The 23,107-nt window shown below is 40.3% G+C and overlaps 1 protein-coding gene across 2 annotated transcripts in view; it reads right to left on the minus strand.

Moving 5' to 3' along the window:
- Positions 1-9,234: 9,234 nt before the first annotated feature.
- TGFBRAP1 (transforming growth factor beta receptor associated protein 1) overlaps positions 9,235-23,107 on the minus strand; it is a 38,599-nt gene continuing 24,726 nt past the window's right edge. For both annotated transcript variants that reach the window (XM_065652309.1, XM_065652302.1), the window contains 6 exons: positions 22,045-22,102; positions 19,925-20,068; positions 18,718-18,864; positions 16,964-17,123; positions 14,934-15,367; positions 9,235-14,019 (listed from right to left, as the gene is read on the minus strand). In XM_065652309.1, the coding sequence (XP_065508381.1) occupies positions 13,831-14,019; positions 14,934-15,367; positions 16,964-17,123; positions 18,718-18,864; positions 19,925-20,068; positions 22,045-22,102 (1,132 nt within the window). In that variant the 3' untranslated portion in view covers positions 9,235-13,830. The remainder of the gene's footprint in view (positions 14,020-14,933; positions 15,368-16,963; positions 17,124-18,717; positions 18,865-19,924; positions 20,069-22,044; positions 22,103-23,107) is intronic.

Consider the following 23,107-nt stretch of genomic DNA (forward strand, 5'->3'; position numbering starts at 1 on the left):
GCTTCCTATGCATCTTTGGAGCACAATAAACGGCTTAAAAATCAGCCTCACTTTTTTCATGTTTCGGGAGTCCAGAGAATTTTGAGCTAAAAAACATTTTGTCTTGTATCGCTCAAAATAGTCTCTACAGGAAAAAACACTGATGGTTCTTATGCCGAAGACCTTCTCTTCTCAAGTCAATATATTAAACTCCCTTAAAGCAAAATCTCCACAACTGTTATCAAAGCGCTGTAATATCATACTGTTTTCTCTGTAAGTGCTTTGCTAAGTCAGGGTTATCTGTGCATCTCAGCATTGAGACCCTACAAAGGGGTCAGCCCTCCTATTAGAAACTCAGATCAAAAATGGGCATGAGGAAGTATTTTTGCAAATGCACTCTAATTCATCAAAAGGTATTACTCTCTAGGACCTAGTGAACAAGATGTTATAGGATTGACCTGACCTGATTTCTCTCCTTCAATATCATCCTCCTTTTTTTTTTTTTTTTTTGGTAGCTTTTTTTCCTGCCTTGTTACATCAGTAGATCCCCACTACTGGTGGTATTTGGTCATTTGGTCACCTCTGACATTAAAATTCAAAGCATATATTTTAGCAAGCTTCCTCAAAACAGGGTTAGGCTGCCAGCTAAAACACGTGTACAAACTGAAGTCTGTATCAAGCATCATTGCAAGTGCATATCTTGAGCCAAGACACTGCGCCCTATTTAAATGACCAGGGAACAACCATTTGTTCACACTCTCAGGGCCACTTCAGGAGGGACACCGAGGAAGGGGTGACCCAAAGATATGCCTACGGTGGAGCACACACATCCTCTGCTACAAAGCAATGTAAAATAAAAATTTGCATCAAAAGCCAACACTTTAATGCCTTCACAAGTTCTTGTGTTCTTGCAATGCTTAACTTCATGTACCCCATAGAAAAAAGTTTCTGTGTTGTGTTGCATCCTCTGAAACAGATTTCGTCAGAAGATGAGTGCTTTTTTTTTTTTTACCTTTTCATGTCTATTTGACTATGAAAAGCCAAAAAGGTTGAAAGAGACCTCAGAAGCCACTAATGCTTCCCTTGCGTGAGAGTAGACTCTCCCCGTGCAATGTGATCTAGTCCTTGACTTTACACTCACTGAGAATAGGGAACTTTGCAGTGCTGAGTAGCTGTGTATAGTTACTTACTCTAACGTATTTTCATAAGTTTACCTCTCTGGGCTCTGAATCAATGTAATGCTCTTCCCAGAGTCCTTCTGATTTGAAAGTTCCCTGCTTATGTATTACTGTAGATGATGTTTTCTGCCATTCCTGAGTGTATCTGAAGTTCGCTAAATCTCTTTGAATTTTGGCTGTTTCCACACCTAAGATGTTGATATACTAAACTCAAAAATTTTAAAAGAAAATTAAAAAGACTCATACGCCAGTACAATTAGCTTTTAAAAATAAACTAAATGGACTACTTTGACTGAATAACTGTGACAGCAGAGGTTTCTAACGAAGAGTGTGAAAGGTGTTTAATTGTTTAATCCAGGCTAGAAACACATATATCACCTGTTCCAAGACAGGAAACCCTTCAGCACATAAGTAACCATCAAAGAACAGCAGGGAAAGTATCTTAATATGAGTTATTATCAGGGCAAAAGTGGTCTTAAGACAACAGTGGTTAACATATGGAAATCAAAGTAGGCTTCAGAGGTAGCCTGGGATGGATTTTGGTTTCTCTAGTGCTATAAGAAAATTGTGTGGCCTCAACTCTTCTGCCAGCAAAGTGCTGCAGCTCCAGGTCCACTCGTGTTTTCTCTCTCAGCTTAAATTACTACAGAGATGCAATAGCCATTATACGTGTGGGGTGCTGTGCGTTTTCAAGATATTAAAACTGTCCGGTAAGGACTGCTGCCCCAGTTGTGTTTAGCTCTGGTGTGTCTTGGGTTCATAAGGTTTTAATGCTGTGAATAGAGAGGCCTTGTCCTTACCCGTGTAGAAGCTCATAGGAGCTGCCAGCAACCCCACCCTGTTCCCTAAGACAAACACAGCACTTACTGCCTGGCAGCATCTGGCTCCCCAGGGAGGTGTCACGGCCCCAGGCCTGACAGTGTTCAAGCAGAGACTGGACAAGGCCTCAGACACACGGTGTGACCTGTGGGGTTGTCCTGTGCAGGGACAGGAGTTGGACTCGATGATCCTTGTGGGTCCCTTCTAACTCAGAACATTCTATGGTTCTATGATTCTATCTCACAGAGCCAAGGGCCTTGCACATGGCGAGCCCCCATCTCTCAGGATGATACACTGGCTGTCTAAAACTCGACATTCATGGCAGGTCAAGGCTCAGCAACATTCTGAAGGACTAAAAGTATTTTGGTCATTAGTCGTCTGTATAGACATAAAACCCAAACTTATTCAAAGTAAATGCAGGAAGCTGCCTCAGACTGCTTACCTCAACATGAAGACAATATCCTCATTTTTCATGCATGTCAGGGCCCTGCCAATTGTTTTTGCAAGAAGGAGACTGGAAAGGGTCAGCAATGAAGTGAAGCAGCTGTGTCAAGTGCTCACAAGGCTGGCTAACACCCTTTGCCTACAGAGTTTTCACCATTGCAGTTGTGCTTGGTTTTCCACAGGCTTCTGTCTAGCTGTAACCTGCTGAGCTTTGTCTGTTACCATACGCTTAGAATCACAGAATAGAATCATAGAATAGTTTTGGCTGGAAGAGACCCTCTAGGTCATTGAGTCCAACCATTAACCTAACACTGGCACTAAACCATGTCCCTAAGAACCTCGTCTGAACACCTTTTAAACACCTCCAGGGATGGTGACTCCACCACTTCCCTGGGCAGCCTGTTCCAATGCTTGGCAACTCTTTCAGTGAAGAAATTCTTCCTAATACCCAATCTAAACCTCCCCTGATGCAACTTGAGGCCATTTCCTCTCATCCTGTCGCTTGTTACTTGGGAGAAGAGACCAACCCCCTCCATGCTACAACCTCCTTTCAAACGCAGCATTTCTGATAGGAATGGTGTCCAACCACTCTATTTCAGTGGTCTTTTCTGGCAGCGGGTGATGGACCGGGCTGCTGCAGGTGAAGGTGCTGCCCAGCACCCGTGGGGCAGGGCTGGCTGGGTATCGCCCGCGCTGCTCTGCCGCCAGATGAACATCCTGCTCGCTCAGTCGCTCCAGCAGATGTGCATGATTAATGGATTATTTACCTTTTGCTGCCTGATTATTATTTTTCCTGCCTCTAACCTTTTCACTTTTACAAATTTATTTTGACTTTGAAATTCTGGGGATTCCACTTATAACCTTTATGTTTATTGGTGAATTAGCTATTATTAGGCTGTTTTCCCCCCTCTTTCTAATTCTGGAGTTTAATTATATTTTTCCTTCTGCCTTTTGGTACAGGTGCAGTAATTAAATGGCATTAAGTCTGTTTCATCATCATTAAGTAGGCTTGTTATTGTCCTTTTTGTATATATTTGAAGCTGCAAATAAGTCACCTTTCTAACGAATCCACCTGGTAAAACTTCGACACATCACCAAGATAGTGCTGCTGTGGCTGTGTGAAGAAATGTCTGGAGTTAGGTAGAGTCCCGGGCCCTTTCCAGCAACCAGCACGGCGAGGTCAGAGTAAAAAGGGACTGCTGCATTTGAGAGTACAGTGTACGACTTGCAGGGGTGATGAGCCAAATGTAGGAGGGGAGGCAAGGAAAGCAGCAGGATAGAGATGTCATTTAGCTCTCAGGGGCAACATTTTCAAAGCTCCAGCGGCATGTGTGGTTGTCTCCAGCTGGAAAGGTGATCCTAAGAGCTGAATGGGCACCGAGGGATACTTCCATAATCTTATTTTTCCTCTGCCTTTCCTTTTTGTTTGCCTTGGCTTTTGTTCTTTTCCCCATCCTGCCAGCCCTGTCCAGCCTTATCTCTGGATTTTTCATACCATTTCTATAATTTATCCGCTATGACACATTGTGCTGAGTCCTTCCTCAGTTTTCCTTTGGAATGTTTCTCCCTCTGACTGCCTTTCTGATTGTGTATGCACTGACCAGGCACAGACACTCCAGGGCCTCTTGCTATGTTGTAGCTTTTCTCTTGCATTCTCTCTAAAATCCAGTCTGAATTGTGCTGAACCTTAAATAATAAATACTTAAAACACTGGAATTATTCAAGGATGAGTTTGTTTTTAAACTCAAGCTTGTGAGCTCAGGCCACTTCGATGAGATCCCTGACATTTTCTGGGGGCGTGGGTTATTTTCAGTGTTTCTAAAGTACTGTTAATGGGAGAGTGCAATGTGACATTTTTTAAAACACTCTTTAAGGTGTGAAACAATACTATCATATTGACCCAGTGTGCATAATTTCAGAAAGGGCGAAATAATCAGCTCTGTGTGATGGTTGTACAGAAACGAAACTTGCATTAGTACAGACCACACACTTTAAAATACCGTAATGGAATCAGCAAACATAATAGAAATGTCCCAAAGGTGAACAAGGGTGAGGAGCAAGGAGGAAAAAGAGAGTCTTCTTTGTAGCATAACTCCACAGTATTAGTGCTCTTTCCTGCTCTAGCTAAGGCTGGAACTTTGATCTCCATGATTACATCAGAAGAAAAAGGTACCCATCTTTTGGAAGGCACATACACAGATTTTAAAATTTTCTTGTAAGAAAGCACATAGAGTTAAAAGCAAGGACCTGAATAACCATTGCCTCCACGTGGTACATACCTCTTCATGCCACAAAAGATAAAGCAGTCAGTCTTTTTTGGATTGTGTGGACCTGTTTCATGACCTTTACCGGTGCCATCAGAACAAGCAGAAGCACGTTCCTTCTGGGGCCAGGCTGCGTAATTCAATGGAGCAAACAGCGCAAGTGCAAGAGCAGTTGGCTGGGGGCATCACCAAGTAGGATGGATGCTGTCAGTCAATTATTTTTTTTTTTTTAATACCATTGTTATTGTTCTGCTGCAGGACGTATGGGACTCTAAAGTTTGTGCTGGTCTTTGGTGCATCTCTTCTGTCAGTGTATTTTAAGAAGAACAGCATATTTGTTGTATGGGTCTTTCCTTGGGTTCCTCCCACCAGCTGTTGGACTTGGATGAAAGAAAACCTCCACAGGAGAAGGCCGAGTGAAGGATGGCCTTGCAAACAGCACATCTTGCTGCACAGCTGAGGACACATAGAATCATAGAATCATTTCGGTTGGAAGAGATCCTCAGGATCATCGAGTCCAACCACAACCTCACTCTAGCACTAAACCGTGTCCCTAAGAACCTCCTCTATGCATCTTTTAAAAACCTCCAGGGATGGTGGCTCAATCACTTCCCTGGGCAGCCTGTTCCAGTGCTGACAGAAATATTTCTACTCCTGGCATGATCACTGGAGTATCTAGGGGTGATGTACTGAGTGATGTACTGAGTGACTGCTACCCAGAACAAGAGCTTTCAGGAAGGTTTAGAAGGAGGAACACTAAACCTTCTGCTTAACGAGCAAGTGTGTCACAACAGGCCACAGAGATGCTTTGAAATGAGATATGACAAGTTAAAACCTAAAGATGGATTAAACGCATACAGAAATGAAAACCTTCTTTCCTCTTTGCAAATATAAATCCCCAGTGCATAACATTTTTTTAAGAAGCAGATATATATTCATCCTGTGCTCCTCCCTCCCCATCTTCCACTGCTTGTGGTCCAAGTAGAAAAAAAAAACCCAAAACATACTTCTGTCAAACTCTGGCAGCTTTCTGGCATGACACCGCAGAGTAACCTTTTATGTTACAGTTTGTGACTTTCAAACAGATATAAAGAACTTGCATTTTATCTGAATATATTTCTCCACGTCAGAGAAGCGCCAAGAAGACATTGTTGAATCTGTCATCAGTAGCTTGTTATTTTCCAGAAATTCTCTGTTCAATCAGTTGTTCTGTAATATCTGAAAAAAGAAACCCAAACAAGTCCTCCAAGACCATGTACCTTTTAGCCATTTATCCACCACAGGGTCTTGTGGATGCTTAAGCAATACCTTACTCTGGCAAAGAGCTGACCAGGAGACATTTGGACCCTTCCCAATCTGGTTTCGAGCTTGTTAGTACTCGTTTAAAACAACACAAACAACCTGACACAGGCTGTCACGGAGGCACCCCAAAATAGGTTTAGGCGGACAACAAGGTCCAAAACAAAACTTTATTCTGGCTGGAAAAGTACCGCTGATAAACCAATTAGAAACGGGGTTTATACAGTTAGTTAGCACTCCGATAACATAAGATACAGGTTCGGATATTAGGTTAGGAGATTATTTGGGGTGCGGCAAAATAAGAACGATGAAGATCCACAGCGTGCATATACGCACTCACAAGAAAACAAACCAGAGCCCTCTCTGCCCCGTTTTGCCCATAAGAGATAAACACTAGCCTGCTGTGGCCAGGACTTTACACTCGTCTGCCCTAGACGAGGAAGGTACACTTGTCTGTCCCAGACGCGGACTTATTAAAGCATATATTCGGTAATTTATCACTCATCCACACGTGGAGGTGGGGCGCTCCCCATCCCGGGAGGTTACCTTAGACGGCTTCTCCGCCTAAGGAGAGGGACTCCGGCAGCACGGCAGACCCGCAGCTCCGAGGAGACCACACAAAGGGAGTCTCTGGTGGGAACTCCATTTATAGTCTGCTCAGATCTGACTGTGGGCCTTCGAGAAGCTTCTCGGCTTCTCTGGGCTGTGGGCGCTCTTGGCCCCTCCTCTGCTGACGACCCTGCCCACCAACTCTGGGTCTCCACAAAGAGCCGTCAGCTGCCCCATTGAAGGCCCCAGTTCTGAGAGGGGATGGGCAGACACCAGTGCGACTGCCGCACCGGTTCTCAGGGCGTGGGAAAGTGCAACTGCCACACAGGCTGACCCTATTGTGAGTTGGGCTTGGACAACACAGTCTCCGGAGACCCCAGATAGCCTAAATTTTTTGAGAATTTTAACACACATCGGCGTGGTCGGATCCTACTCAATGCAAGTACCACGTTGACAAGGCAGTATCTTCAGGGGGTTACAGGTAATTATAGGCAATGGTAGTGTTGTTCATGATTGCTGTTGGATTTTTAGAAACAATTATTATCAGCATCATTACCTACTGAAAACCTGCTGTATGTTCAGCTATCAGCTTTCTGTTGGCAGCCCTGGCCTCTTTGACCCTATGTTGTCCTGCAGCTATGGTTGTTGCACTGAACTGGACCTTTGGGGCTCATTTCTGCCAAAACTCAGCTATGCTCTATTGATTATTCATCTTGTAAGGAGCTGCCATCTGGATGATTAGCATGGACCATTGTCTGACCACGGTCTAGAAGCCAAATTAGCTGAACTCCCACCATGCCAAAGCCACAACTGCTTTTTTTTTATGTTTTCTGTATTGCCTTTCCCTCCACTGACTGGATGGATGGTTGGGGAGGTGCAGACCAGGGATCTTCAGGGTGTATTTCCTGCTGGCTGAGCTAATGAAGAGATACTTGTTGCGGTAAAGTTTTTCATCCCTTTCAACATCATGCTTCATGCCAACCTTTGCATCCCAAACACCCTATTGTAAAAGTGTCCTGGGCATCCACCGATGCTCCCGCAGCCTTTGCTTCAGCTAAAGGAACAAACTTGACCTGATAGGGCTGTAGAAACCTTGCCGGGTGAACGTAGACCTGAATTTCAAAATGTGTGCCCTTCACTGCAGTTAGCACTGTTGGATTTTTACCCCTTCCAGCTCCCCAGCTACGCAGTGCACAACCTGCCTTCAGCACCCACTAGATGCCTGCAGCGTCACTGGCACCTGTGTTGCCTGGCTGAGGGCTTAGCCTGTCCTCTACTGCCTGAGCACCAAGATGCTCCAGGAGGTTTAAGCTGAGCTCAGGCATAAGACATCCAGGATTCTCCCCAAAGTGCCTGAATGAGGAAAAATAATACAGACTGTGCTTCTGATGAGAGCCACTCAACTGTCTAAGCAGTGGTTTCAGAGAAGTAGCAGAAAATCGGGGAAGAACTAGCCTAACTGCACAAACTTTGTTTCTGCATCTTTCTTTCTGACCACCCCATGAGTTTTTAATGCACAAACCAAACTGAAGAATCGGCATGTTCCCATTTGTTATTTGTCTTTGAGACATTAAATAAAACCACAACAGTGCAATACTGTGAAAGCCAAACTTGCAACTAAACCCAGGTTGACTGAATGGCTTCTGCTCAGCAGTCTTTGTGGTATTATTTCTTTATATAAACTTATTTTTGGCTAAAATTGCAGCAACAAAAAGACAGGTGAAAATATTGTTTGTGCAAACATGAAACAAGCAGCATGTCCTGATGATGAAACAGCACACACAAAAAGCCAAGTGATCGGCTTCAATGGCCGTACTCTTCGCTGGGTAAGAACTGGCTGGATGGCCGGGCCCAAAGAGCTGTGGTGAATGGAGCCAAATCCAGCTGGTGGCCGGCCACAAGTGGTGTTTCCCAGGGCTCGGTATTGGGGCCAGTCCTGTTTAATTTCTTTATCAATGGTCTGGATGAAGGGATTGAGTGCACCCTTAGCAAGTTTGCAGATGACACCAAATTGGGTGGGAGTGTTGATCAGCTGGAGGGTAGGAAGCCCATACAGAGGGATCTGGACCTGCTGGATCATTGGGCTGAGGCCAATTGTATGAGGTTTAACAAGACCAAGTGCTGGGTCCTGCACTTGGGTCACAACCCCCAGGCAGCGCTACAGGCTCGGGGAAGAGCGGCTGGAAAGCTGCCTGGCTGAAAAGGATCTGGGGGTGTTGACTGGCAGCCGGCTGAACATGAGCCAGCAGTGTGCCCAGGTGGCCAAAAGGCCAACAGCATCCTGGCTTGTATCAGGAATAGTGTGGCCAGCAGGACTAGGGCAGTGATCATCCCCCTGTACTCAGTGCTGGTGAGGCTGCACCTCAAATCCTGTGTTCAGTTTTGGGCCCCTCACTACTAGAAAGACATTGAGGTGCTGGAGAGAGTCTGTCAGAGAAGGGCAACGAAGCTGGTGAGGGGTCTGGAGCACAAGTCTGATGAGGAGCAGCTGAGGGAACTGGGGCTGTTTAGCCTGGAGAAAAGGAGGCTGAGGGGAGACCTGATCGCTGTCTGCAACCACCTGAAAGGAGGCTGTAGCATGGAGGGTGTTGGTCTCTTCTCCCAAGTAACAAGTGACAGGGTGAGAGGAAATGGCCTCAAGTTGTGCCAGGGGAGGTTTGGATTGGATATTAGGAAAAATTTAGGAATGAATGACAGAAACCTACTTAAAAGATTTTTTATTAAAAATCAATGTATTTATACATTTGTACATTCCACATACTGCTGTAGATATTCACCAACATAACCTTAAAGTCAGAAAGCATTAACAGTACAGATTTCCATCTGAACAAACTGACTGCAGGGGAACTTCAGTTTTGTAATCAATCAGACTTTACAGAATGTCATTAACTTATTTTCTTCTTTTCCCTTTAAAAGTAGCAGCACATTTAATTATCAGTGTTCACAAGGCATAAGCCCCAAAGTGTTGTACAGCAAGAGAAAAATTAATTAGTAAATAGAGGCAATAGGAGAAGAGCTCACAATGAAAATGTATTAGTTGCTGTCTATCATAAACAGCAGGATGTTAATAAAACACTTCAAGCTATGCTGAATAGAGACTGCAGCAAAGTGCGAAGAGTAATAAAATAAAAAGTTTCTTCTTGATACAATTGTATAAAATAAAATATTTTTAAATGTAATTCAGGACAGAAGTTCTGCAAAGAACAGACATTGTCATAGAGATTCAGCAGAATCAGGATAATGCTTGTGTTTTCAAATAGGTTATAAAGGTCTCGGAAAACATATGCATACTCCATCCCTACTACCACCTTTCCACACCTGATGCTATTATATCAACTATATGAAAACCTAATAAAGTGACATTTTATTGAACAAAGACAGATGTGCTCAGGAATCCACCCAGACCTCTCAAGATTTACACCCATGCCAATTAAGTGGTAGAAGAGTGATATTGATCAGGTAACAAAGGTTGGAAAGTTTTTGGAGACTGAGAGTTGGGGGGAGCAAAGAGAGAAGTTCTCATTAAATAACCCGGACTCATGTGCACGCCTGAGCCATCACCACACTGTGGGCTGCCTGAAAAAGTCACTTCACAGGTACCTGTGCTGAGCTCTGTGTAACAAAAACCCATTGCTTATTTTCTCCAGACTTTGAGATCAGTATTCTTGTAATATTATCAATGTGATAACTTATTCCCTTAAATCATAAAAACTAACTGAATTCTTTCTCATAAATGTACAGCCATTAATCTTATTTCGAGCATAGTGCCAGACTGGGCAATTTTTTCTCATTAGTATTTTTCCTCTCTCTTTGACTTAGAGGGAGGAAAAAGCAGCATATGATGATGTATACACATCATAGGTAATTTTTATGTGAGGAAGCATGAAGATATAAAAGAGCAGAAAAGGGTTTAATGAGTGTCTTTTGTTTGTATCGGTGACTGTAACAGAGGATGGCTAAAAAAATAAAGTCAGAGCTGCAATATTTCTGTCATTAGAAGCTACATGTTAAGCAAATGCGACTCAAGATCTGCAAAAGCATCTGTGTGAGAGACTAATCTCATTTATTTTGTCCTGAATCACAGACACACTGTCACATAAAAACCAAAAATCTGCAGTATTGTTTTGGTTTTCACACATACAAAGTTGGAGGAGACTCAGTGGAAAAAAAAAAAAGGTGAGAGAGATGAATTACAAACACAAATAATTTAGCAAGAGCTAAATTATGAAGAAATATTTTGACAGAATCTCAGAATCTCCTCCCTCCAAGGGGAGGTCTAAGATACCACATTCCCCAACTGGAGAGAAGAAGATTGCATCAAGCTTAAACTCCCAGAACCCATTTAATTTCCAAACTAGAAGGATGGCCAAAGAAATATTCCTCTTTCCTCTCTCTCCTCCTTCACGTATCCAGTTGGCAATTAATAACCAGATTAACCATTCATTCCCTCCCTGCTGCTGCAGGCACACCAGAATTTAACAGAGTGGCGACGCTTTCCTGGGGCTTCAGGTACATAAACGAAAAATGAGCAAACTGACAGTGCCAAAATAAAAGGTGGAATGAACTCCTGTTCTCCAATGTGAAGTTCTCCTACCCAAGGTTGTCCTAGCTAGGGAAAACTGAATGCAGATCCTTCATAAATCTCCTGTTGATAAAGTACAGAATACCACGCACCACTGTGACATTGGCTGTCATCTCCTCTGGTCAAGTATCACCCCAACTGGTCAAGCGCTGTGCGCACACGTGAAGAGCATCCTCCACCTTCCACCTGCCTGCTGAGCTCTGGCTCTACCTCAGCCTCATCTTGGTTTTTTCTTTGCTTTTTCTTTCTGTTCCCATTTGACTTCCATATTAATAGATCCAAACGAGCTCTAGCGTAAGACTGAACTAAGAAAAGGGTAACAATGTATGAATCGAATGTCAATATTTTCCCATTCCACATTTCTGAGGGGTTAGAAAAGTTAGATTCCCCAACTTCGATATTAATCGCCCTTTTTCATCATCTATGATTGCAAATATGCTACCCCTGCATTACTCCAATTTCTGTATTTGTTCTGTATGTACAATTATTGTTACTGCTGCATTTTAGCCAAAGTACAAATCTGAAAAAATACTGAGTATTAATAAAGAATTGTTAAATCTTTTACAGCCATACCGTTTCATGCAATAACAATTAAGAACTTTCTTGTGGTCTGGAATAATATGATGGCTATTCCATCGCAACACTAGTTGACAAGACTAACTTCATCACTACCTAGTGGCTAGAACTAGTCTTAATCAGGGAGAGTGGTTGTCATTTTAGTACCTCCTTATGAGATATGAACAACGAGCATACTGAGGATGCTTGCAGCAAAAGAAACTATTTCTTGTGAATCGCATGCTACTGTATGCACAAGGCTTATCGCATCTTTGTAAAACCACTTCCTCTCTATCAGCAAGTATTTTGAGCTCTATCAGCAAGTATTTTGAGGACAGGGGACTACAAATTTGTCTGTGTCATCACTGCCAGTTGTATACACAATGTCTGAAAACCTTGAATACAATACAGAAGAGTCTGCTCATGCCAGTGCCACAGGAGAATCGGTCATGCCAGAATTAAGTCAGAAATGACCACATTTGTCTTTTCCGAAGACATGCTTACATGTCTTCGTAGAAAGAGCTACAGAATTCCTTAATGGGATTTTATTTCTTTCTTAAAACCCAACACAACAGCTATACTTTTTTAATTTTTAAACTCTGGCAAGAGAAAGATCCAAAGGTCTTTGGTTCAAAGAGAAAGAAATTGTTATTTTTTTTCCCCTGGACATAGTGTGGTTAACCCTTCCTGGAGGCAGCATCATGCTTACAAGGCTGTTTCGTAAGCCGAGCCTTCTGTAACAGGAGACCTCTGCGGGGGCTGCAGATCACACAGACATCCCGTTCTGCTGAAAGTCTCAACTCTGATTTAGAACACAGAAACAGGGAGCAGTTGTTCTAACTCGATTGCATGCTGGTCAGTAAGCGTGGTATTTATTAGAGCTTTACAGAATTGGAAGAAATGCTTTGACTTTGAAATACTTTGACTTGGAAATACTTCACTTTCATTTATAGTTGTCATTTTTGAATCTCTCTTGTGGGAATCTGCTTCTTTTAAACTACTTTAAAATGGTTAAATAGCAATACAAAGACTTATGAGGGAAGCTAAAGGGTTTCTGTTGTTATTTGAAAAACATTAGTTTACAGAATGTTTTGTAAAATACAACAAATCCATTACCCCTGTAGTGCACCTTTGTAGATTTTTTTTTTCCCCAATTATACCTTTTTTTACATGATTTTGATTGCACAAAGTCATCCACAAGTACTAAAACCTATTCTCGTGGAGTTCCAATCTGCCTAAGTTATGTTATAGCAAACATTTAGTACATAACCTGTACACTTACGTATCAGCTACATCTTTATCCTCCAAAGAAACTCTAGAATGATACAAGATCAATTTATTCAACTGTATGTACAGTGTATTTGCATATTAATAAATAAATCAATATTAAAGTCAAGGTCTCTTCCCCCATATAAAAGTGACTATAGTCTGACCAGATAATCTGACTTAGCTTTTTTTTTTTCTTCTAAGCACAGCTGTGTGACTGAGGCTGTTTCCGCTCAGTTTATTACAATAACTGTAGGAGTAGAAACCTAACAGACCAGTGCTTACATGTAAATTCTATACAGCAGAGGGGGCAAAATGTGTTAAAAAGTGCATCAAAAGCCAACAATTTGTAGAGCAAAACCAAGTTAATAGTGTGATCCTGGGGAACAGAATCCAGCCCAAAAGAGGACGTGCTGCAGCAAACATTATAACCAACACATATTTTTGTCTTGATAGTAAGCTGCATGATGCCAGTCTTGTCACGTAATGTTCCAAGAATTCCAACTCCAATAGATGCCATCTCCACCTCTACAAATTTATCAACACCACATTCAGTGCAAAGCGACATTTCTTAAAATAACTGTTTGCCTTGTCTCCATAACATTCATCCTTACTCTGAAGAGGCTCATTTTTTTTTTTACTGTTTATTACTATATACAGAAGAGCCTATATCTGCACCTCTCCGTTTCTGGTAGTGAATTTTCTTTTCTATCTACATTCATTAGAAATCAAAAAGATGAGTGGCAATATTTCATATTTACTGGAAGTCTTTCCATTAACCCGAAGACCAGCTGTTCATCTTGATTTATACCTAAAGTAGCTGCACTTTGTTCTTTTCTCCAGCCCGCTTTCAATGGGGTATAAGTCACAGGAATCTGTGGGACCGGAACACATTTCAAGTCTGATTGCTGGAGCTGGAAGAGTGATGAGTCACGTTTGAATTCAGTTGCCTGTTTGCAGCACAGTGTGTGTGGACCACACCTCCATTCGGGTACCTTACAAATACAGGCTCACAGAAAGGATTTTGGCACACCTGACAAACCTTTTTGTCCGAAAGAAGAATTGGATTTCCTTTTTGTTTAACCTAAAGAGAGGGAAAAAAAAAAAAAAAATCCAACCATGAATCCAGCAAGAAAGGAAGAAAAATTATGAGGCATATAATTTCAACTGTACCCAATGGATAAACCTGGCCAACAAAAGAAGTAGTAGGAAAAAACAGCCTGAAATATTAAAATTGAATTCAATTTCCAAATTCATACTCATGCTATTTGATGTTTCCTCTTAAGTACTGCTTTTTTCTTTTCTTCCTTCTTTTTCTTTAATTAAAAAAAAGCACTCACACATTTAATGCAACTGAAAACCAGATGCAGCTTCCTAAACGAGGTCACAGGACAACTCCACAGCAAACCGAGCACTGATGCTTTTTTATTCCAGGCAGATTCTACTGGACATGCTGTCATTAGAACTAAACATTAAGAATCTGCTGGAAGCTTTAAGCAACACAGCTCTAGCTAGGAATACAAGAAAACTTCACAAGCTTCTAACAAGCTTCATTTAATACTAAAGTGCTGGATAAACTGTTTTGCAAATTTTGACAGGTCTCAATACTAGTGAAAAAACCCTAACTCACATTTGTTAAAGTTTCTGCAAGAACTTGGTTAATCTGCAAATCCCAGATTCACTTTCATTCAGGCCAGAGTTCAAAGTTATTACTACTTCAAGGTCCCCCACCTTCCCTTCAGTTTTACAGAGAAAGCATAAAATTAAGTTTGAGTCTAGCAGTCATAGCAAAAAACTAATAAATGCAGCAAGTAAAATGGCCAAGGACAGGAAGACAACTTTGTCCTAATTTTTTGCAAACTTCTTCTGATTATTACGTATCAAAGGACTTAACTGCAAAGCTTCAAAGTGCCTCTATTAAAAAAACCCAAAAAACACAACAAAACAAAAAACACCAAACAAACACTAAACCCAAAAACCAAAGCAAACAACAACTACCTTCTCGTGTTTGTAGATTAAGTTTTCAGCTTGTGCTAACCCAAGTGCAGCCTGAGTCATCCTTTTTGTATGAATGCTTTGCCTCACTGCTCCAGCCAGGAACGGGGAGAGGAGCTGCACCGACCAGCTGTCAGGCACCAGCTGCAAAACTAGAGCTGCATCGAATTGGGCAGCGTGGTTATTCAAGAGATCCACAGCGGGCATGACCAGCGCACAATCCGACGCGCCTGGGTCTAGGTACACTGACAGCAGCAGATGGAAAAGCCTCCGTCTGTACTGCACGTCTCTGTTCTCAGAGTTCCACGTACAGTATTCTTCAGCAGCGTGGAAGTCCTTTAACTTGTGGACAAGGATATGCAAAGCCTTCTCGTGTTCTTCTAGTTTTCCATATAAAATTGCACTTTCCATATGAAGGTCTGTGCCCTGGATTTTGTCTGTTAAATGAGAAACAAGGCAAAATAGCTCAGTGGAGAAGACAACTACTCCCTCTTCCAGAGTCAATGCAAACAAGCCCAAAGAACTCTACTCCTGCTAATGTTGCAGGTGTGCTGGCAGCTATAAAGAGGACAGATGTTTATAAGTATGACAATGCCTAGATGTATGGAAAACACGTCTCTAACAAGAGAGCACCAAAAACACAGGAAAAAGAAATTACTAAATATCGGGTAATAAAAAGTGTCACTGACATCTTCTACATTCTAGCATGTCAGCCTTGCACATTTCTGCACACACTGCTATCAGGCATGATCAACTGTAAGATGAAGCTGTAATATTTTTAACCTCTGCTTCTCTCAATATTATAGAAGATTACAGAATAGTTTAAAGTCCATCAAAGACAAAGATCAAATAGTACTTCCCTTTAAGAAAAGGACACTACAAACCCTTAATCCTGTCTGACAGTTTAAAGTTAAAGCGTCAGCAACAGGCAGGAGGAATGGCAAGTTGATTTGGCATTTCAAGATAAAGTAGAAAATCCTCTATATTGTAAAGGAGATAAAGATTTGGCATAGGCCTCTGTTTTTCTCCCCAAAATATTTTGGTAATTGAGGAAGAATACACTAGCATACAATGATCCCACCTCACTTAAGATTAAGAACTGTCATATCAGAAATTTTGTGTTTTGAAGTACGTGCATTTAAAGAGAATAATCCATCTTGTAACTCTTGCCCTTAAAAATTTGGTTAAAAATTAAAAGATGAAAAAGAGCAAGAGTTTCAATGACTGTGTTATACTTGTACATTATCCATCGTACAATATTTTGCTGACTGGAAAGGCAAGGGGACATTAAACATTGGTAAATTATTTTAGTTGCTACTTGGCTATTTTTATTTCCACATCAACTGGATTTTTTCACTGAATTTCAAAAAAAACATAGAACGCCTTTCAGTACAATAACAAGTCATTTCCTTTTCGTTCACTGCAAGGTACATTAATAAAATAGCCATTATAAGCACTGGCCAAGAAAAAAAAAAGCTTAGCTCATCTGTTGCTTCCCTTATACCAACAGCAAGATGTATTTTGCACTTTCCACTCAGAGATGCTCATATTTTTGCTTAGCGTGAACCCCAGCTTTTGGGATGAGAACGGGCTACGGATAAACAAGTCCTTGGTACTTAGATTCCTCAAAGCTTCATTTCAGTTCACTGAGAAACAGACCGCTTAACAAATAAACTTGTAACTCTTCAATTTGCTAAAAGATTGTCACAAGTTACATGCTCATCATTAAAAAGAAACTGACTATAAATTAAGAAGATAATTGTATGAAGATATTTTTTTCTAGCTAGTTATGGTATTCTGTCTTTGGTGCAGTGGCAAACACACCGTTGTATCTCATGAGCTACAGTAGATCAAAGACAATACTAACAGATATGCTTTCTAAATTAACTTGTGTCTGTGAGAAATACAGATGGTAAGCCTATCAACCAAAAGAAACCTCAGATCTTTTAGTTTTCTAACCTTAACAGGATTTTTTTTTTAGCTTCCTGCTGGAACTGACATAGAGTATCTATAATACACAATGTGCATCTTACCCAAAATGAAGTGAATTCTATAAAGATCAGATTTCTGAAGAAAACTGCGTAGTTTAAACAGCAGTTCAGTTGTTTCTGTACAATTATCTGTGCTCATAGATTTTAGTTGAAGTATTGCCTCCAAGTATAAGACAGCTAGATGAGTATGGTACTTTTCTTTCTACAGATGAAAAGAACAATGTTAGCTCAGTTTACAAAGAAAACCCCTTCTTCCCACCCATAACAGTGATGAATATTTACATAATTACATGGAAACGTGTTTTAAGTCATCTATTTAATTCAAATTACTCATAAGGTCTTCTATTCATGCAGATAGACAACTTATTCAGACAAGCTCCACAAGATATAGTATACCTATAGTATGGGATTTGCTTTCATTAATATAGATATTTCTGAAATGTAGATATGGAACGTTTTATTTCTAAACCTTATTTCACCTTAAGCAAACAAGATTTATAAATAGCTTCTCTTGTGCAAAAATTACTTCATTTCAAAAGTTCATTTAATGAAAGACAAAGCAGTAAAGCTCATCTCCCTCCTTTGGAGTACAAGTATGATCTCCACTGTGTCTTCTCCTTTTGTTTCCCTTGTAAAATGAGTAATTTTTATCTAATTCATTCTTCTTTGTATTCAGGTATGTCCTTTGACCTTTTCTATTTCTGCAATAGAATTTGAGAAAGCCACCAGAGGCAAACAGGCACTCTGAAGGCACAGTGCTTTTTGTGTTATCCGTTACCCAATATTCATCAAAACAAGCTGATGATTTGACTGCTCGAAACATTCTCACTAAAGTATTTACAATAACCTAGTACTTCCTAAAGAGCAAATCAATTTATGACCCAGCTTTTATGAGCAGGTAGAGTAGATTTAATTATAAATTATTTTTTTTTACAAATATTCTATGAGGCACAATGTTAACCTCAAAAAGCTTGTTTGAAAATATTAATGATATCAGAAACTAGAACATTCACCTGTCATGTTGTCATACACCTTGACATATTTGCAATAGTAACAGAGGGAAACCATGGGTCTAGTATGTGTATTTGAAGAATGTAAATTGGTGAACTAGTCATCAGAGCTGCTGAGTTATTTCAGTATTCATTTTTTTGCTCTATTTGCAGGTTAAAGTAACTTCTCCTGTGCTCAAAATGTCTTGTAACCAAGTACCATAATGTTTGGCTGCTTCTGTACTGTGCTTGAAAGGCCAAGGGTAGAATACATTGTCATTTATGACTTGTGAATGCATCTTCTGGGCATTCAGCATCTACAGTGATTTGGAATCCTACAGTGAGAGGTGCATGGTTTATTTCTATCACTAATTGCTCAAATCTCTCCAGAAGGACAGAATAAAACATATCTACTTGTAAACCACTAAATTAGCAGTTTTAATATATTGCTGCCACACTGCAATAGAATTACCAGTTGCTCAACCATTTTTCTATGATCTTATCAGAGAGAGGTTTGAGTCTCATCAGTGAAACAGAAAAGTACACAATAAACAGACGTAAAAAAAAAAAAAGCTCTGGGGGGGTAAGCAACTGTCTTGCCATCACAGGAGTCGAAAAGTTAAAAATAATGCAGATATCTGCTCCTCATCTTCTACTTTAATCTTAAAACCACGCCTTCCCTACTCAGAGTACATTTGAAAGCCTTCAAATTATGCTTATTTCTTCTAGACTTTGGCTTTTTTCAGTTGTTCATCACAGTCTGCATTCTGAATCCTATGCTATTTTTAATATTCTTGTAGGACTCACCTCTATTTTTCTTTCCAATACTAGATGTTCTAGATATTTAACACGTGCTTTAGGATATTTGTTAAGGCAACTGATTATATCATCTGGATTTATGTTGTTTTTCTCCTGTTCTTCCAAAGGTCTTTTAGTGAAAATCTGTACACCGACCTAGAAAGAGTTAATTGCATTTAGGAAAGCAGTGACAATCATTTTATTACCTTTTTATTTTGAATATTTATCTAATAGCACTATCAGATTAATTAGTACATTATTCAGGAAGATAACAGAAAACCCTCCTCAACACCACCAAGATTACACTACTCTGTGCTTACCATGGTCTCACTCACTCTTGTCTCCATTACCTCAATTCGTAGTCTACACATTATCCAGCCCATAAGCCTCACATTGGGCACAGCCTCCACAAATAGCAATACAAAAAGTATTGAACAGATCTGAATAGCAGCAGAACAAGAGACTTCAGCCCTTTGCAGTGAGAAAGTGTAAGTTAGAGGCCAGAACGTTTACGGCCTCATCGCTGTGTATATCATCATATTTAAGAGACTTCTAAAATGACCACAACAAAAGCTTAGAAATCTGTCATTGCATGTAATAACTAAGCTTTAAATTAATACAAATTAGGCATTGACAAGCTCCAACAGCACAGACTGTCTGATACAGCATAAAGTGTCCTGTTTAACAGCACATCAAACTGATGGATGTTACAAAACTATTTTTTTTTTAAATTTTGGTGGATTAAGTTAAATCTCACAGCAATGAGGTTTCATCTTGAATGAAGGATATTTATTCCACATCCACATCCTAGTGTACACAGGTATCACCCAGTACTGGAATCCTTTTTTAAAAGGGATAGCAGCAACAGTTAACATGTTGGGCAATTTTTTTTTCTTTTATGATCTGAAAATTATCTTGCTTAATAACAAGAAAACCAGAAAACATGCTGTATCTTTCATTGTACAGAATGACCTAAACTTTGTGTTCAGAAGAAAAAGAAACAATTATCATTAGCACTTGTTAACAGAGGGACTTAAAAGAATTTAGAAAACTGGAAGTTTTCTTCTGATGATCACTATTTAACTGGAACGAAAACATTCTGTAAAAATGGTACAGTTAGCTATCAAGATGGAGCAACGTTAATGAACACCCAAACACCACTACAGGGAAGTATTTCATTTATGATGTTCTGGGAAAAGTACACCAAATCACAAACCTCTTCATTTTTTTGTAAAACCCATTCAGAATATTTCCACACTAGGTCTTGGTCTGAGCAGAATGTAAGGAAGTCTACTATATATTCGTAGAGATCTGATCGTGTAGAATCTTGAATGTCTCCATCAACTATTTTCACCCATAACTGCAAAAAACATACAAAGATTAAAGTGCTTAAAACATGTACTAACTCCTCCGACTCAAAATTTATGTTGAACTACTACAACACTTAGTATTAGCCATTGGTACCTGTGCAATTAGAAATTGCTCCTAGCAACAACAATTGGAAGGGACCTTAGCGGTCACTAAATTCATGCCTACTCTCCATTGCAGGCTTTTCTTACACTTGCCATATTCAACTAATTCAGACCCCTTTTCACATGGGTTCTCACATTCTGAGAGTGACTGGCCGAATACTTCAGGAAGAGGTACAGTAATCACAAAGAAAGCTTTTGATGCAAGTCCTTTTCTCCAATGCATGGTATAATTTTCATGTGTTCTGTGTGTGCAAAATTCAAAGCAAATGATATAAACAATTCGGAATAAAACCTGATTTTTTGCTCTTGTTTAATTTTGACTGAAGAACTTTAATTACCACGTGACATTATTTTTATCTAAATTATAACTGGAATTAAAAGGTGCTATATCTAGCATACCAGTTTAGCAATAAACCTTGTTCCTTGAAACAAACAGGTACATAATGGTTTTGTCATCCTTGCTGGTTTTCTGCTGGGGGTGTTGATTAACAACTGGCTGAATATGAGCCAGCAATGTGCCCAGGTGGCCAAAAAGGCAACAGCATCCTGGCTTGTAACAGGAATAGTGTGGCCAGCAGGACTAGGGCAGTGATCGTGCCACTGTACTTGGCACTGGTGAGGCCCCCCTTTGAATCCTGTGTTCAGTTTTGGGCTCGTCATCATAAGAAAAACATTGAGGTACTAGAGAGAGTGCAGAGAAGGACAACGAAGCTGGTGAGGGGTCTGGAGCACAAGTCTGATGAGGAACAGCTGAGGGAACTGGGGCTGTTCAGCTGGAAAAAAGGAGGCTGAGGGGAGACCATATCACTCTCTGCAACCACCTGACAGGAGGTTGTAACATGGAGGGGGTTGGTCTCTTCTCCCCAGTAGCAAGTGATAGGACAAGAAGAAATGGCCTCAAGTTGCAGCGGGGGAGGTTTAGATTGGATATTAGAAAAAAAATCTTCATGGAAGGGGTTGTCAGGCACTGGAAGAGGCTGCCCAGGGAAGTGGTGGAGTCACATCCCTGGAGGTGTTTAAAAGGTGTTTAGATGAGTTTCTTATGGACACAGTTTAGTGTCAGTGTTAGGTTATGGTTGGACTCGATCCTGAGAGTCTCTTCCAACCAAAATGATTCCATGATTCTATTCTATGAAATTACTACTTACATAACTGATTTGAATGCATTCAACAGTGTTACTGTGATTAACATACTCGAAAAGCCACACGGTAAGACAAACTACTTAAGTTATTGGATATGGTCTGAGACAAATACGTTATTTATTGATCAAGAGCATATTAATTTTTTCTAGATGAAGTTTTGCAGATAGGAATAACAAAATTATACAGTCTACAGACCACTGCTGGTCCTAGTGACATCAGAAGGGAGGTGTTCAACGGGGTTACTAATGCAGCTGAAACCCACATATCTTGCAGACTGTGTTCACTGTCCATTATCAGATAAGGAAATAAACACCCAGTTGCTGTCAGTGTCTGCTACGAGATTAAAATACTGCTTTGCTGCGTGTATACAGACTAATCAGCACAGGATATGCTCTTAAAGTCCCTCAAACACCTTTTAAAGTGATCTCCTGATTATTTTAGTGCTTCTGACCATCTTTTAGAGCACAAACATATGTTCTGGTATGCCCAGTTCTACTTAGAAAATAGCATACAAGCATCTAAACAGCCATCATCTTCAGTAAGCTCTTCAGGCTTTTCCACATGTAGCATACTGATTTATTCAAGGAAGTCTTAGCATAAGCTTCTCATATATACACATCACTAATTTTCAAGCAGGTAAACTAGCACTTCAGATTTTATCTCAGAGGTACACTGGTATTTTGGAATGGTATACAGATGACATTAAAAGCTTTATTCTAACCTGAAGTGCTGCAGCATCCTGACCATTGTAGTGATACAGGAGACCAAGGGCAAAATACCTGTAAAGAAATAGAAAATAATATTAAAAATGCCAGATCTTCCAATGAATTTCATTATGGTTTGATTAGCACAGAATAACAAATAAGTGCTTAGAGTGGGATTTTTAGGTGACATGTACATGGCCATGCCTACACTTGAACAAGTGTCTGTAGGCTCTTTTTCAGAACCAGAGAGGAGTTCTGTCCTAGAAACGTGTCTGTGTCTCTCTTGTCTCTAAGGCTCCAAGTTAAAGTATGCATCAAATTAGAGATGATTCCCACATCACTCTTTGAGTTTTATATACAGACTTAACACACAGCTCCAAATAATAAATACTCCTCCCATAATTAATCAGGTGTCATTAAATCAATTTTTTATGACGCTTTTACTCAAAAATCTGTTTTAGTATCAGAAACATGTTTTCTTTACTGCAGCATGAGATCAAGTCAGGCAAGGAAGAGCTTTGTACAGTGCCATTACAGAGGTTTTTTTGTGTACTGGAATAAAGGTAAAGTTATGTAATGGCTGTTTTCATGGAATGATATTCTACCATTCACATTTGTAAAAGTTTGCCACACAAGCCATACTTATCAAGAAGATTTAACAAAAACACCTGAAATAAATGAAATTACTCTAAATCTAACCACAACTAAAGACTTCGCCACCACTGTAGTTGCTGCTACCACATGACACAGTTTAAAGATTAAAGAAATTAAATCCAAGACAGAGACACTACCTATGACTGGAGTTTGTAGTTCACACATTTACTATCTAGTGTTTCCTGCTTAATGAGTAAGAGCCAATTTTCCACCTGCTGGCATTTCCAATTTGAAATCATTTGCAGTCATCTTAAGCAACCTCCTTTTGGTGAACCCGCAGGAGCACAGAGTGCATTCAAAAGTAAGATCTCTTTCCCTGAATAAGCAACTACAATTTTAAAGCCACTACCTGGTTAATAGCTTCTATCTGAGGTAGTGCATGCTTTAGGGCATATTTTTATTCTGTCCCTGTACTACTACTGCATC

The sequence above is a fragment of the Caloenas nicobarica genome, chromosome 1 (assembly GCF_036013445.1).
Source record: "Caloenas nicobarica isolate bCalNic1 chromosome 1, bCalNic1.hap1, whole genome shotgun sequence".
Classification (NCBI taxonomy): domain Eukaryota; kingdom Metazoa; phylum Chordata; class Aves; order Columbiformes; family Columbidae; genus Caloenas; species Caloenas nicobarica.